At 45.6% G+C, this 14,446-nt stretch overlaps 1 protein-coding gene across 6 annotated transcripts in view; it reads right to left on the bottom strand.

Annotated features, from left to right (window-relative positions):
* Positions 1–14,446, bottom strand: part of LOC137376540 (alpha-actinin-2-like) — a 113,722-nt gene that overhangs the window by 4,899 nt on the left and 94,377 nt on the right. For all 6 annotated transcript variants that reach the window (XM_068045292.1, XM_068045287.1, XM_068045289.1 and 3 more), the window contains 5 exons: positions 13,669–13,851; positions 6,166–6,300; positions 3,971–4,150; positions 3,028–3,174; positions 581–658 (listed from right to left, as the gene is read on the bottom strand). In XM_068045292.1, coding sequence (XP_067901393.1) covers positions 581–658; positions 3,028–3,174; positions 3,971–4,150; positions 6,166–6,300; positions 13,669–13,851 — 723 coding nt within the window. The remainder of the gene's footprint in view (positions 1–580; positions 659–3,027; positions 3,175–3,970; positions 4,151–6,165; positions 6,301–13,668; positions 13,852–14,446) is intronic.

Here is a 14,446-nt window from a genome sequence, read left to right as displayed (position 1 = left end):
GCTAGTTCAGATAGTGATAATTCAAGATGAATGGTAATCCCAGAATTATTTATAATCTCAAATGTATTAAACATGCATCTATCATACCAAATCAAAGCCCATGGAGATGAGACAAGCTCTGAGATCATCTGGCTCCATCGCCCCATTCTTCTTCTATTGAGCAGATCAGCAAGTAAAAGGCACAGATGAAAGGTTGAGGGATTTCCAGTAAGCAGAGCAGTAGCAGACAGCCCCCAGATCCCGCAGTCCATGGGTGATGAGGTAGGACATCAAGGAGGGACCACAGTCAAAAGGATCATTTAAAGTCCCAAGGATTCAGCAGTTCCAAATAAGGCAGGTGGAATGCAGGCCGAAAGCAGCATCAGTTTTGAGAGCGGGAAGAGAGCGACTAACACACAGATAAATCAGACCAACAGAAAGACGACCATGGGACAAACATGAAGCACAGGGAAAAGGTATATTGACAGACCAAAAAAATGGACAAGACCACATTACAAATTTAAAAAGGAAAAAGAAAATAAAGAGAAATTTAGCACGGATTTACTTGCACAGAGAAAATAAAACGCAGTCCAGTTAGTACCTGTTTATCATTTCCAACATGTCCAAGACTGATGAGACAGGCTTTGAATTCCTTTGGTCGCAGTTTGCCAGAATCATCCTAGTATCGCACAGAGGTTAGTTGCGGCATGCAATATGCATACATAATATGTACAGTATGCACAATATCAAGCAAGATCAAAACTACAAATCATTCAATTAATGCTAATGAGATCAGGAGGCTGTACTTTTCATGGTCACTTACACCAAGCACATTACAACGTGGATATGAAATGTTTGTCAATTGGACATATAGTTGCGTTTGCATCCCACCTATCCTAATGCTGTTTCTTTTACATAAACATAAATCTCCTCGATTAAAATGTGCTGCATTTTATACAATAAAATGTGTACAAATGAGTTATTACAGAAAATCAAAGCCACTGCCATTTAAAATAACTTTAATTAAACAGCTACAGGCCTTTTGTTGTGCGTGTCTTTGACTTAAAAACGAATAATCATAATTACAGATTCATTGGCCTCAAAATCCCCAGGGTCAGAAAGGGTGAAAAGCTTGATTTCTGCACAGGAGTTTCTCAGTTCCACCAGGCTTCCACACGATTTACCCATGCCTTTTAAATTCCAGTAGGATGGTCGTTGACAGATCACGAACCACACCAGAAATTATGATCCCTGAAAGACTGCAGTAAACATAGGAACAGGAGCAGGCCATTTAGCTGCTTGGGCCTGTTCTACTATTCAGTGAGATCATGAGTAATCTGTGACCTGACTCCATATAACCCACTTTCTCTACATCCCTTAATACCTCTGGTTAACAAAAATCTATCAATCTCAAATTTAAAATTAACTATTGATCTAGCATTAACTGACATGTTCACAAGAGTATTCCAAACTTCTACCATCCTTCATGTGTAAGGTGTTTCCTAACTTCCCTCCTGAAAGGTTTGGCTCTAATTTTTTAGGCTATGTCCCCTAGCCCTAAACTTCCCAACCAGCAGAAATAGTTTCTCTTTATCTACCTTATCAGTTCCCCTTAATATCTTGAAAACTTGGATCAAATCATCCTTAACCTTCTAAATTCCAGGGAATTCAACCCTACTTTGTGTAATCTCTTCTGGTAACTTACTTTCACTCTTGCACTCTTGCAAGTCTCTTTGAGATAGTTTGAAAGTATCTGAACCTTTAATATAATCCGGTAACTAATTTCAGCGGGGATCAATTACCATCTCTGGAAACAAAAAGGCTCCTTTTGGAGTTGAAGACTAAAAAAAAAATCTTTTCTTTGACTCTATTGGGCTTTTCAGGACTTTGGGCAGAGCAGCTTTGGAGCATTCCAACCAATGACGGTGGATTGGGGCAAGTGCAAATACCATCCTAACGTGATTTGGATGGAAATTCAGGTCTGGGGTGCTAGTGGGAGAGTTTCTGTTGCACTTGCACTAGTGCAGTGGATCCTCCACACCCATCAGGAACTTGGAGGCCATAGAATTTTAAGGCAATGGAAAAGGCCATTCAGCCCATCATACCTCTGCCGGCTGTTGGAAATAGCTATTCACTTAGTTCTATTTTCCTGCTACTTGCCCAGATAGTCTCATTTTTATTTTCAAGATATGGATAACTCTTACACATAAACAGGGTTTAAAAGCAACCCATGCAAAAATTAGTCTACCAGATTAATTTAGAACATCTTCAACAGTGGAATGCTTGGACAGTATGGTGGGCTGCCAGAGAAGGCACCATGTTATTAGTGGCCAACACTGTCATGCTCAGGGTTTAATCAGAACAAACTGGTGCATGAATTTCAAGTTTATAATTATTTATCCTGAGGTATTAGCTGATGTAGTTGCATGCATTTACAATATATTCTACAGTGGGTTCAAGCAAACAATTTCAGGGCTAGAAACCTCAAAGTAAACATAGCTAACCATATGAATCGAAAGGGGACAATCTGGACCCCTCATGTGAATTAGGTCACACTCTGTCCATGATCCTTATAAGAAACTGTAGGATAATTTCTGAACTGAATAGTGTAATTTGTTTTTATTACAGTTATTCTAAAAGTTATATTAGGAAATTAGGAGTTGGGGTACTCCAGCAGACTTCTCCAATTGTACTTTATCATAGAAAACAGTATTGATTTAAAACAGAATTGTGTATGCCAATTAATTTTGAATCTGAAAAGAGTGTCTCAATTCAGAAGGCGAACAAGATGCACGGTCTGCCTGAAAACATCAGACTGGCTAGTAAGGTTATAGTAAACACAATGCTGGGTGAATTTCCACTGGGGTTCTCCAGCTTGTCCATGGCAACTTTGGTGGAAGGGCCATGGGTCACCTTGGAAAAATATCACTTCATGGAGGAGCAAAAGAGACACAACAAGCCACTATAAAACTTGAATGTCTACTTCCAATAGATGTTTAACAGACTTATATTAAAAAAGTGTCACACTTGATAAAAGGAACACTGTACCCTGTCAAAGTGGTTGAATGAAGACCGGAACTCATTCATTTGATGCTGGGTGATTCCTTTAGCATCTCTGGTTAGAATCTGGGTCTCAATTTCATTGATAGTCCTGGCAATTGTTGTAAGAAGCATCTCCCAGCCAACACGGATATGCTAACAAAATCAATTAAAAAAAGTTTTTAAAACTGACATAGTAACATACTGGGATATAAATATACCTCACCGAATATAAGACTCAGATCGTTTAGGAGTACTTTTTCAGGTTACAAGACTACATGGTACATGGTTCTTCAATATTTTGAGACTACATTTTGTGCCATGTCACGTGAAATTCACTTTAACAGGCTTTTTCTAACAACATGAAATAGGTTGGCTTCTGTGGATCAGGTAATAGTGAGAATTAAGCTCATATTGTTCTTGCGCTTGTTTGCAATTTCTATTAAATAGGTGGGAAGATTTAACATGTGCTTTATTCTCCTAATGAACATGGGACTTGACATCGAATTGGTGCTAATGCTTCTCTAATAGGCGATTGCACTTAAGTGCCAAAATATTTAAGCAGTCCAAAAAGAAAAACAAATTCGAGGGTACACTAAGCCTTAAACAAAATGTTAAAAAGCTCCCACTAAAACTATTTTTAAGGAAGAAACTGGTATACATGCTTTTAAGAACTTTTGCTATATTGGATCAAGAGACTGCCCCTGATTTTTGCCCGATTGTCCTTTACTTCACGCCCACTCCAGTTGAGAGGACCGGTTAGAGATCACAGTCCAGGCCTTTGCTATTGTCAACATATTACCTGGCTGCTGGAAGATGTAACAGGCAATCTGCATGACTGGCCTTTGAAGCATTTCGGAAATACTTGGTTATAGCTCACTCATTTGCAATAAAACTACCAAACAAAAAACACTCCTCTGTGTCACAACCTTCACTAACATCCGTTCAGTACCTCCATGGTATAATTGGTGTGCTTGTTGTCAAAGATGAGGGCCTCTTGAATAAGTTGATGTTCTCCTTCCAGTTTGTCAACATTGGGTTTGTAGTTAATGATGACCTCCTCACACTGTTTCAGTTGGTTCATCTGATCTTCCAGGGTTCCAGTCATTTCAATAGAACTCTGAGCTATTTCCTGTATTCAAATTCCAAGAGTTACAATAACATTCAGCCTTCAAAGACCAATATGAGACTTATTCAGAATAGGTTTTTGTTAAAACTTTGAGTTATTTTACTTTGCATCCTAAATGAAGTACTAGCTAGCATTGAAGGTAAGCCCAGCCCACCTTCATTAGGAAGATACTCAAAGCGACCCTAATGATTAAATAAATAATAGAATGGGTGCAAGTCATTGCAAGACTCCCAAAACACTAAGGTGGCATATCTCAATGAAACCCCTCGAACTGTATCGGGAAAATTTCATTTGCTGTAAAATGTAAAATGTAAAAATGTATCTGGCATGACAAATGAAATGGAAAGGTTGTGAGGCAACTCATGATTGTATTGAAGGAAACTGATCTCCTTTGCACTGTCTGTAATTTTTGACTTAGTGCTGTTTGAAACAGTTTGGTGTTGTATTTTTTTTTTTTTTTTTACAGATTTTTATGAATAAAGTATATTTTGGAAATGTGAAAAAAAACCTCAATGAACAGTCTGAAAATTCTTGAATGCCTCATATTAATAAATTTTTCAGCTACCAATGGGAGTGATAGTAGTTTGAACACTCAACATGTCAATTACTTTGGGGCTGTAGTAAGAAAAAGCTTAATTATATTGCTAGGTCAGTTGATTGGATGAGTTAAGTTGGATCATGTGGCCTTCCTTACTTGTCTGCATCTTGTGAACTTGCAATTGTCCCACAAGAATAACAACATACACTTCTACAGTGCTCCTCACATACAGAAGGATGTCTTGATGTGCTTTACAGGGAGAAGGACAAGGCCAAGCCAAGCCAAGCCAAATGGAGAGAAGGAAGAACATGATCAGAAAAAAAAAAAGAGGTACAGGGCTGATTTGTGTTCTAATCCCGACTGCAGGTTTCGTGGTGAGGGTGGCCAGAGAATTGGGGCAGAATCGCCCATGATGGAACCCGACGCTGGGATTCCCGATTCCGATTCTCCTGGGTCAGGATAGGCCAACAACAACCTTCCTGCCCAAAGGCCAAATAAGGGCCTCTTCCCGCCACTGCTGGGATCTTACTGAGGTGGGGGCCTCCTTCGTGGGCAATTTGTGGCCCACGGAGGACCCTCTCCGGGACCAACTGTACCCCCTCGGAACCCCCCTCCCCCTGGACAAATGCCCACCCCACCTTGCCAGGGCCTTCCGGACTGGCCCCAGCAACCCCGCCTCATCTATCTTTTCTTCGGGGTTCCAGCGCCAGGCCTGAGTCCAAGGCCTTTGCAGTATCGACAATGGCCACCGCTCCTGGTGGCGCTGCTGATACTGGTGAGCTGCCGGCCCTGTGATCGGCCATCAACTCTTGGAGGCGGGATCCCCATCCCAATAAAGTCTTTAAAGGGACGGAGATCTCGCCTCCTTAAACTTTGACCCCAAAAGACCGGAGGATTGCTCTGGGGTCTGAAAAAAATGCAGAGGCGGGGTTGCCCCCAAATTTTCGGCCCGGCACTGGGAGCCCCACCTCCTGCGCAAAATCCAGCCCGTAGAGTGCAGCTAAAAGCATGGGCCAAGAATTGGGTTTTTGAAGAAATGGAAGGAGGTAGTAAGGAACAGGGATTCAGCAACACAGTCTTTCTTTTAAGAAAAAAGGATAGTGGTGTAATTGCTGAAAAATAGTTTCTGCCAGTGTTGGAGCAAAGAGGTGAGCAGCCAACTGCCATTAGAGGAGCGAAGGTCCAAGCAGGAATTTGAAATTGAGGATAAATATTTTTGAACTACTTTACTGGAGTACACAGAGCCAGTGGATCTTTCCAAGGGTGGGTAAACTCTGACCTAGCTTTTCATTACTTCTCTGAACAGCTCGTTCTTCAGCTTGGTGTAAATTTATTTCCTTACGCCTGGGATGTTTTTCTACATTTAAGGTGCTATATAAATGCAAGTTGCTGTTGTTGAACATGATAAGTACTTTAAAGCTGAAAAATCACATGCAGTACTCAGTTGAATTTTAACAGCTGGCTAGAATTCCTATCTTACCTCCATCTTACGCTGGATCCAAGGTCCAATGACATTTGCCTGGCTGGCAAACTGGCGACGCAAGCGTTCATTAGAATGCTGCCGTACAAGCTCCTCTTGCAGGGCCCCATCTCTCCGAGGAACCAATTGTTTCATCTGCCATTTAAAGCAATGTAGTTTTAGTTCAACATACACTGAGCCAATTAATCTACTCATTAATATTGTCTTCAGCACATGCTTGCATTTTCAAATATGGTCTTATCATTGGTGATGACAAAAGGTAACATGAGGAATTCCTAAGCACTGCATGTGCAATTTCAATATTAAATTTAAATGAATAAAATTTTGAACAGAAAAGGTGTTGGTTTAATCAAAGTCAACAACCAAGTGACATAATGGTGATGATAAATCAAAGTTGCAAACCACACTGCAATGCAAGCACTACAGAAAGAAAACTGTTTTTGCTATCATATTCAGTACATGTAATCTAGAATTTCACTTTGTGCATCCTGTCCATTAGATGTTGAAATTGTTGGAGCTTTTAAAAGGAATATTAAAAAAAGGGTTTGCTAAACTTTCATGAATCTGGGGTGATAATTGCAAATGGTGTCTGCCTCCTTCTAATTTTTACTCATTTCCTACCCACAGAGGCAAATGTTCTGAGTCTGTGTGCCAATGTCTTTCTTAAACTGGGCACGAAGAGGTAAGAAGTGACACACCAGAACATTTCTCTTCTTCCCACTCTCTGATGAAAAAATATCACCTCCACTTTCTGCATATCCACTCTGCTTAAGAAGGGAATCTTACTGTGTGAAGGAGATCAGAGTGTATTAAAATTCTCCTGCCACTCCATGATACAGTGGGCTGAATTTTTCTAGCCCAGTGGTGGCAGGCTTGGAGCGCGGGTGGGGAGGGGTTGCAGGAAAATAGTTAGGAGTCGCGTCAAGGATGTTCCCTAATGCCTGGGAACTTTCCCAGGGCAGGCCAGGAAGCGGGTCAGGCAGCCAATTTGTATTGTTAAGGCCTCAATTAGGGGCAATATTGCAGCCTCTCCGTCATTTTGCCAGTGGCGGAGCAGCCCCCTGCTGCATACAGAGAATACCAGCTCAAAGGAGGCAGCTTTCTGTGGCAGACCTGGGGGCCATTGGAACCGCTGGCTCCAGCTTAGAGGAGGCTGTGCTTATAAAAGGCTGCAGTCATGACTGAGATCAATCCAGCAGAGGATTTTCCCTCCAAAACACTTGACTAGATCCCAGTTTTTTATTCCAAGATGCGCAGCCCAGTGAGAGCGCCTCTATGTTGTGCTGCCCTTGCGGTCCCCAGTCTGTCTCAGCAGCACCCACCTCTCCCGATGCCGGCCCTCTGATTGCTGCCGGCAGCATCGATAGCCTGTCCTCCATTCTTAACAGGACAGCAAGTCAGGAGATGACAAATTAGGAATCAGCTTTCAGGAAGACTGCTCCACAAAGTACAGGCTCAGGACCCCCATTTGGTCCAGACGTCAGGGTCCTGAAACTCCTGAAGCCTAGCGTGTCCATTTATAAACATGCATTACTACTGGGCCCCTCCTTTATTGTACAGTTCTCACAAATCCTAGTATTCTACCAGGGAAAGAAAGTACGTGCAGAGAACTAGCAAGCAGTCAGATATTCCCAATGTAAACCTTACTTCCCCCCCCCCCCCCCGTCCCCCTCTTCCCAGCTCCCCCATCGTGCCCCCCTCCCAGCTCACCCCCCTTGCACCATCTTCCCCTCACACCCCCTTCCCTTGCACCCCCTGCAGCCCCCTTCCCAGCTCCCCCTCACACCCCCTTCCCACCACCCTATTCCCCTCGCACCCCCTTCCCCCCCACCTCTTCCCACCAACATCCACCTATCCCTGAGCAGGGGCCCTAACAATCCCACTGCCTTGTGGGTGTCTCAGGAGAGACCAAGGCTAAGGGAGTAAACCCTAACAGAAAATCTGGAGCGGAACCCCGAAGGTGGTCATGTGTCACCTTTGCATGTTTCCGGCAGTTCCTGCAGCCATACCAGTGCCAAATGTCGTGCTTTGCACTCCTTTGGACCCCACCAAGAAGGCCGAGAGGGGGGTTTTGACGCTTGGACAACTCACAACCTCCATACATCCGCCCAGGCATGCACCATGGAGAGGTCACTCCATAGACGCCTCACAGCAACCAAAACAACACGGAAGGCAGCAGTGACGGGTTATAAGTCCAGTCACTGACCACCTCCAGGCGCTTACCCATTGTCTCTCGAGACAAGGAGGCCAAAGAAGAAGAGAAGAAGAAACCTTACTTCCCGTACTCTTTTGGGTCTCCTTATCTCGAGAGACAATGGATACGCGCCTGGAGGTGGTCAGTGGTTTGTGAAGCAGCGCCTGGAGTGGCTATAAAGGCCAATTCTGGAGTGACAGGCTCTTCCACAGGTGCTGCAGAGAAATTTGTTTGTTGGGGCTGTTGCACAGTTGGCTCTCCCCTTGCGCCTCTGTCTTTTTTCCTGCCAACTACTAAGTCTCTTCGACTTGCCACAATTTAGCCCTGTCTTTATGGCTGCCCGCCAGCTCTGGCGAATGCTGGCAACTGACTCCCACGACTTGTGATCAATGTCACACGATTTCATGTCGCGTTTGCAGACGTCTTTATAACGGAGACATGGACGGCCGGTGGGTCTGATACCAGTGGTGAGCTCGCTGTACAATGTGTCTTTGGGGATCCTGCCATCTTCCATGCGGCTCACATGGCCAAGCCATCTCAAGCGCCGCTGACTCAGTAGTGTGTATAAGCTGGGGGTGTTGGCCGCTTCAAGGACTTCTGTGTTGGAGATATAGTCCTGCCACCTGATGCCAAGTATTCTCCGAAGGCAGCGAAGATGGAATGAATTGAGACGTCGCTCTTGGCTGGCATACGTTGTCCAGGCCTCGCTGCCGTAGAGCAAGGTACTGAGGACACAGGCCTGATACACTCGGACTTTTGTGTTCCGTGTCAGTGCGCCATTTTCCCACACTCTCTTGGCCAGTCTGGACATAGCAGTGGAAGCCTTACCCATGCGCTTGTTGATTTCTGCATCTAGAGACAGGTTACTGGTGATAGTTGAGCCTAGGTAGGTGAACTCTTGAACCACTTCCAGAGCGTGGTCGCCAATATTGATTGGATGGAGCATTTCTGACATCCTGCCCCATGATGTTCGTTTTCTTGAGGCTGATGGTTAGGCCAAATTCATTGCAGGCAGACGCAAACCTGTCGATGAGACTCTGCAGGCATTCTTCAGTGTGAGATGTTAAAGCAGCATCGTCAGCAAAGAGGAGTTCTCTGATGAGGACTTTCCGTACTTTGGACTTCGCTCTTAGACGGGCAAGGTTGAACAACCTGCCCCCTGATCTTGTGTGGAGGAAAATTCCTTCTTCAGAGGATTTGAATGCATGTGAAAGCAGCAGGGAGAAGAAAATCCCAAAAAGTGTGGGTGCGAGAACACAGCCCTGTTTCACACCACTCAGGATAGGAAAGGGCTCTGATGAGGAGCCACCATGTTGAATTGTGCCTTTCATATTGTCATGGAATGAGGTGATGATACTTAGTAGCTTTGGTGGACATCCGATCTTTTCTAGTAGTCTGAAGAGACCACGTCTGCTGACGAGGTCAAAGGCTTTGGTGAGATCAATGAAAGCAATGTAGAGGGGCATCTGTTGTTCACGGCATTTCTCCTGTATCTGACGAAGGGAGAACAGCATGTCAATAGTCGATCTCTCTGCACGAAAGCCACACTGTGCCTCAGGGTAGACGCGCTCGGCAAGCTTCTGGAGCCTGTTCAGAGCGACTCGAGCAAAGACTTTCCCCACTATGCTGAGCAGGGAGATTCCACGGTAGTTGTTGCAGTCACCGCGGTCACCTTTGTTTTTATAGAGGGTGATGATGTTGGCATCGCGCATGTCCTGGGGTACTGCTCCCTCGTCCCAGCACAGGCATAGCAGTTCATGTAGTGCTGAGAGTATAGCAGGCTTGGCACTCTTGATTATTTCAGGGGTAATGCTGTCCTTCCCAGGGGCTTTTCCGCTGGCTAGGGAATCAATGGCATCACTGAGTTCCGATTTGGTTGGCTGTATGTCCAGCTCATCCATGACTGGTAGAGGCTGGGCTGCATTGAGGGCAGTCTCAGTGACAGCATTCTCCCTGGAGTACAGTTCTAGGTAGTGCTCAACCCAGCGGTCCATCTGTTTGCGTTGGTCAGTGATTATGTCCCCCGATTTAGATTTGAGGGGGGTGATCTTCTTGATGGTTGGCCCAAGAGCTCTCTTCATGCCATCATACATTCCTCTGATGTTTCCGGTGTCTGAGGCCAGCTGAATATGACTGCATAGGTGTTGCCAGTAGTCGTTTGCGCAACGCCTAGCTGTTCTTTGTGCAGTACTTCTGGCTGCTTTAAGTGCTGCGGATGTTAAATCGCTGGGGGCTTTCTTGTAGTTCAAAAGTGCAATGCGCTTAGCGGCTATGACAGGTTCCAGCTCTTCATTATGAGATTGAAACCAGTCTGCATTTCTCTTCGCACTTTTGCCGTAGGTGGTCAAAGCTGACTCATAGATGGCGTCTCTGATGTGGGCCCACTTGGTCTCAGCATCCCCTGTGGGAGTGTTTTGAAGGGCTGTTACAAGTGAATTTAGAAATTTTTGTAACAGCTGTGGGTGAGAAATTCTGCTCGTGTTGATGCGCGGGTGGCCCTTCTGCTTGGAATGATGCAACTTCTTTGGTCTGAGTCTAACCTTGCTGCACACCAGGGAGTGGTCGGTGTCGCAGTCCGCACTGTGGAAGCTGCGTGTGATTTGAACACTGTTTAAGGCGGCTCGCCTTGTGACAATGAGGTCTAGCTGGTGCCAACGACGTGATCTTGGGTGCCTCCATGAAACCTGGTGACAGGGTTTAGTGTGAAAGAACGAGTTGGTGATGCAGAGGTTATGATAGGTACACAACTCAAGCAGTCTCTGCCCGTTCTCATTCATCCTTCCAACGCCATAGCGCCCAAGGCAGGAGGGCCATGAGTCATGGTCGGCCCCAACCCTGGCATTAAAGTCCCCCAGCAGGAATAGGTGTTCGGTGTTGGGGATGCTGCTAATGATGTTATGGAGTTGTTCATAGAACTGGTCTTTAGCTTCAGGTGGGGAGCAGAGTGTTGGAGCATAGATGCTGAGTAGGTGTACTGGACCAGAGGTGGTGAGCAGTCGGATGGACAGTATGCGTTCCGAGCCATTTGAGGGAGGCTCTATCATGCTGAGCAAGGAGTTTCTGATGGCGAAGCCCACTCCATGCTGTCTTGGTTCTTCAGGATCCCTGCCCTGCCAGAAGAAGGTGTAGTCTTGCTCTGCTAGAGAGCCACTCGCGGGGAGGCGAGTCTCCTGAAGTGCTGCAATGTCCACATTGAATCTACTGAGCTCGTTGTTAATGATGGCGGTCTTCCGAGAATCGTTGATTTGTGTAAGGTCTTCCGACAGGCCAGGACACATAGTTCTGACGTTCCAGCTTGCAAAGCGAAGGGCTGGTACCTTCTTTCCTTTTTTCATGTTGTTTGGTGCGGTGTATCAGTCCACCTTTCGGGCAATGACCCTGAGCTCCAAGCACCCATTGAAGCAGGCAGACTGTGGCGGGACAGAACCTTATTGACCGGGGGCTGCCCGGTTTGAGGCGGGCGGTAGCTGTCCAGTGAGGTGCAATGACCTCTCCCACCGACAAAGGCAACCCGTGGCGCCCAGTTTCTACGCCAATTTATCTGGACTTATAACCCGTAACTGCTGCCTTCCGTGTTGTTGTAGTCGCTGTGAGGCAACTATGGAGTGACCTCTCCATGGCGCATGCCTGGGCAAATTTATGGAGGTTGAGAGTTGCCCAGTCGTCAAAACCCCCCTCTCGGCCTTTCTGGTGGGGTCCAAAGGAGTGCAGGACACGACGTTTGGCACCAGTATGGCTGCAGGAACTGCCGGAAACATGCCAAAGGTGACACATGACCGCCTACGGGGTTCCGCTCCGGATTTTCTGTTAGGGTTTACTCCCTTAGCCTTGGTCCCTCCCGAGATGCCCACAAGGCAGTGGGGTTGTTGGGGCCCCTACACAGGTGTAGGATGGTGCCGGTGGGAGGAGGGGATGCAAGGGGGAGGGGTAGAGGGAGGGGGTGGGGGGGGGGTGCAGGGGAAGGGGGTGCGGGGTGAAGATGGTGCGAGGGGGGGGCGGGCTGGGACGGGGTTGTGAGGGGGTGAGCTGAGAGGGTGGAGCAGGGAAGGGGACGGGGGTGGGGGGGGTGGAAGGGGGGTAAAGGGGGGGGGAGGGGGGGTGGAATCTGGTGCAGGTAATAAGCCATTTCCTCAGTGCCCACCATCGACGTCCGGAAAGCTCATCCATGTCCTTCGGGAGGTGAAGCATCATTTGGCAGACTTAGAGGTGATTACATTTGCTAAGGGTTTTTTTTTTTTGCAGTGGTTTAAATAAAGGCATGCAGCATTGCCGACAGTGCGCTGCAGATGCTCTCCGAGCCATCTCCCGCGGGCGCTTTGAAGTTGCGGCCGGGGGGGCCGTTCGTGGATGTTTTGGGTGTTCGGGGCACCTTTTCACAGGACTTCTCTCGGGTCCCGCAGCTCCTTCTTCACCTCAATGGACTTACCGCATGCCGTGGCTGCAGACACTCTGGACTGTGAAGACAGCAGGATCGGAGATTGAAGTATCGGCAGCTGTGCTCGTCAGTTTCATCCGGATCAATTTCATTGAGAAAACAAAGAGCAGGTGTGGCTGGGGGAGGGCAGTGGGCCCAGGTAACATACACTAAACTAACTGTTAGCCTTTAGATAGGGCTAAAATGAACTGATTTAAAGAGCCAGGGGAATTTAAACAGTTTAAGAGGGCAGATTGGGGGAGAAAACGTTAGGGATGGGAGCAGATGGCCATGGATAGAGTTGAACAGCAAGGGAGCTTCCTAGGGAGCTTCCAGCCCAGGAGCCATCTTGAACTTATTAAAAGCAAATAAGAACCACAACCATACAGAAGCTTACACACAGGAGGAGGCCGCTGAGCCTATCACACCTTTGATAGGTCAATCTAAAATTATTCTGACTGGCTTCCTCTCTCCACATAGCCTCACATCTTCCACTGCTTCAGATAATTATCCATTTTCCCTTAAAAAGATGTAATGATCTTCGCCTCAACCAAAACATTCCATGCACCAAGAACTCTCTGAATAATGAAGCCAAGCTGTAGGGTAAGAAAAAATGTTGCAAATCTGAAATAAACCAGAAGGTGCTAAAAATACATAGCAAATCTGTCAGCATCCAGAAAGAAAAAATAAATCAATGTTGATCTAGACCCTTATTCAAAAGAGAAAAACTCAGTAGTGAGTTTTGGCAAAGATCCGAGAACGAAAATATTAACATATTTCTCCTCTTTTCATTTGTTGATGAATATGCTATGTATTTCCGGCACTTTCTGTTCTTATTTAAGACCAGAGTCATTTTTGGTTGAGCCATTTAGGAGAAGAATTTTCCCGGTGATACCTTGTCCCATTTGGCACCGATTTCTTCACGCGATATCATGCTATAAGGATTTGACACAGTGGATGAGATGCTATAGGTCTGAGTAATCTTCTGTACTTCATTAAGGATTCCCAGGATGGCCTGCCTCTCGCTGTCTGCTTCTGGGAGGGTGGCTTTAAACTGTTCGTGGGCTGCTATCAGACTCTAAACATCAGGAGAAATTGGGGGGAGAAAATCATTACACTTCATCTCTGTCGGGTTTTTATCGTAATAAAATATAATTTGCACTAACCTGAAAGTTGCAATTACAATAAAATGATCTTTACTTCTATTTCAATATACTTTCAATAAATGGTCTTGTTTTTTGTAAAGGCAACAGGTTCATCATCTGTAAATGTTACCGCAATTTTACAGCTAATAGCAAGCAAAGGTACACGCACAAACATTCCACTATTGCCGCCAGACTGTGAATAATGGGCTGCCCATTAGTGATCTTCGTAATTGTCAAAATAAGGAATTGTAAATGACTGAAGTAATTTTATTGGAACACTGGTGTTGGATATTTTGTCTATTCTGATCATTCCTTCAAAAGATTCCTTCAAACAACCTCAGACAGCAATGCCCAAGAGGCCACACAAGGTTAATATAAAATATTTTACTTTACAAGATGGAATGGATTCAAAAATTGAGGATTTTTAAAAATTCCAGTTACACAAGGTACAATGCAAAACTGCTGGTTTTAATTTAGCACCAATGCGAAGCTGTATTTGCAGACTTTACATTCATACTGGACTCCAGT

This window comes from Heterodontus francisci, chromosome 13 (genome assembly GCF_036365525.1).
Source record: "Heterodontus francisci isolate sHetFra1 chromosome 13, sHetFra1.hap1, whole genome shotgun sequence".
NCBI lineage: Eukaryota > Metazoa > Chordata > Chondrichthyes > Heterodontiformes > Heterodontidae > Heterodontus > Heterodontus francisci.
This window is presented reverse-complemented; position numbering and strand designations above follow the sequence as displayed.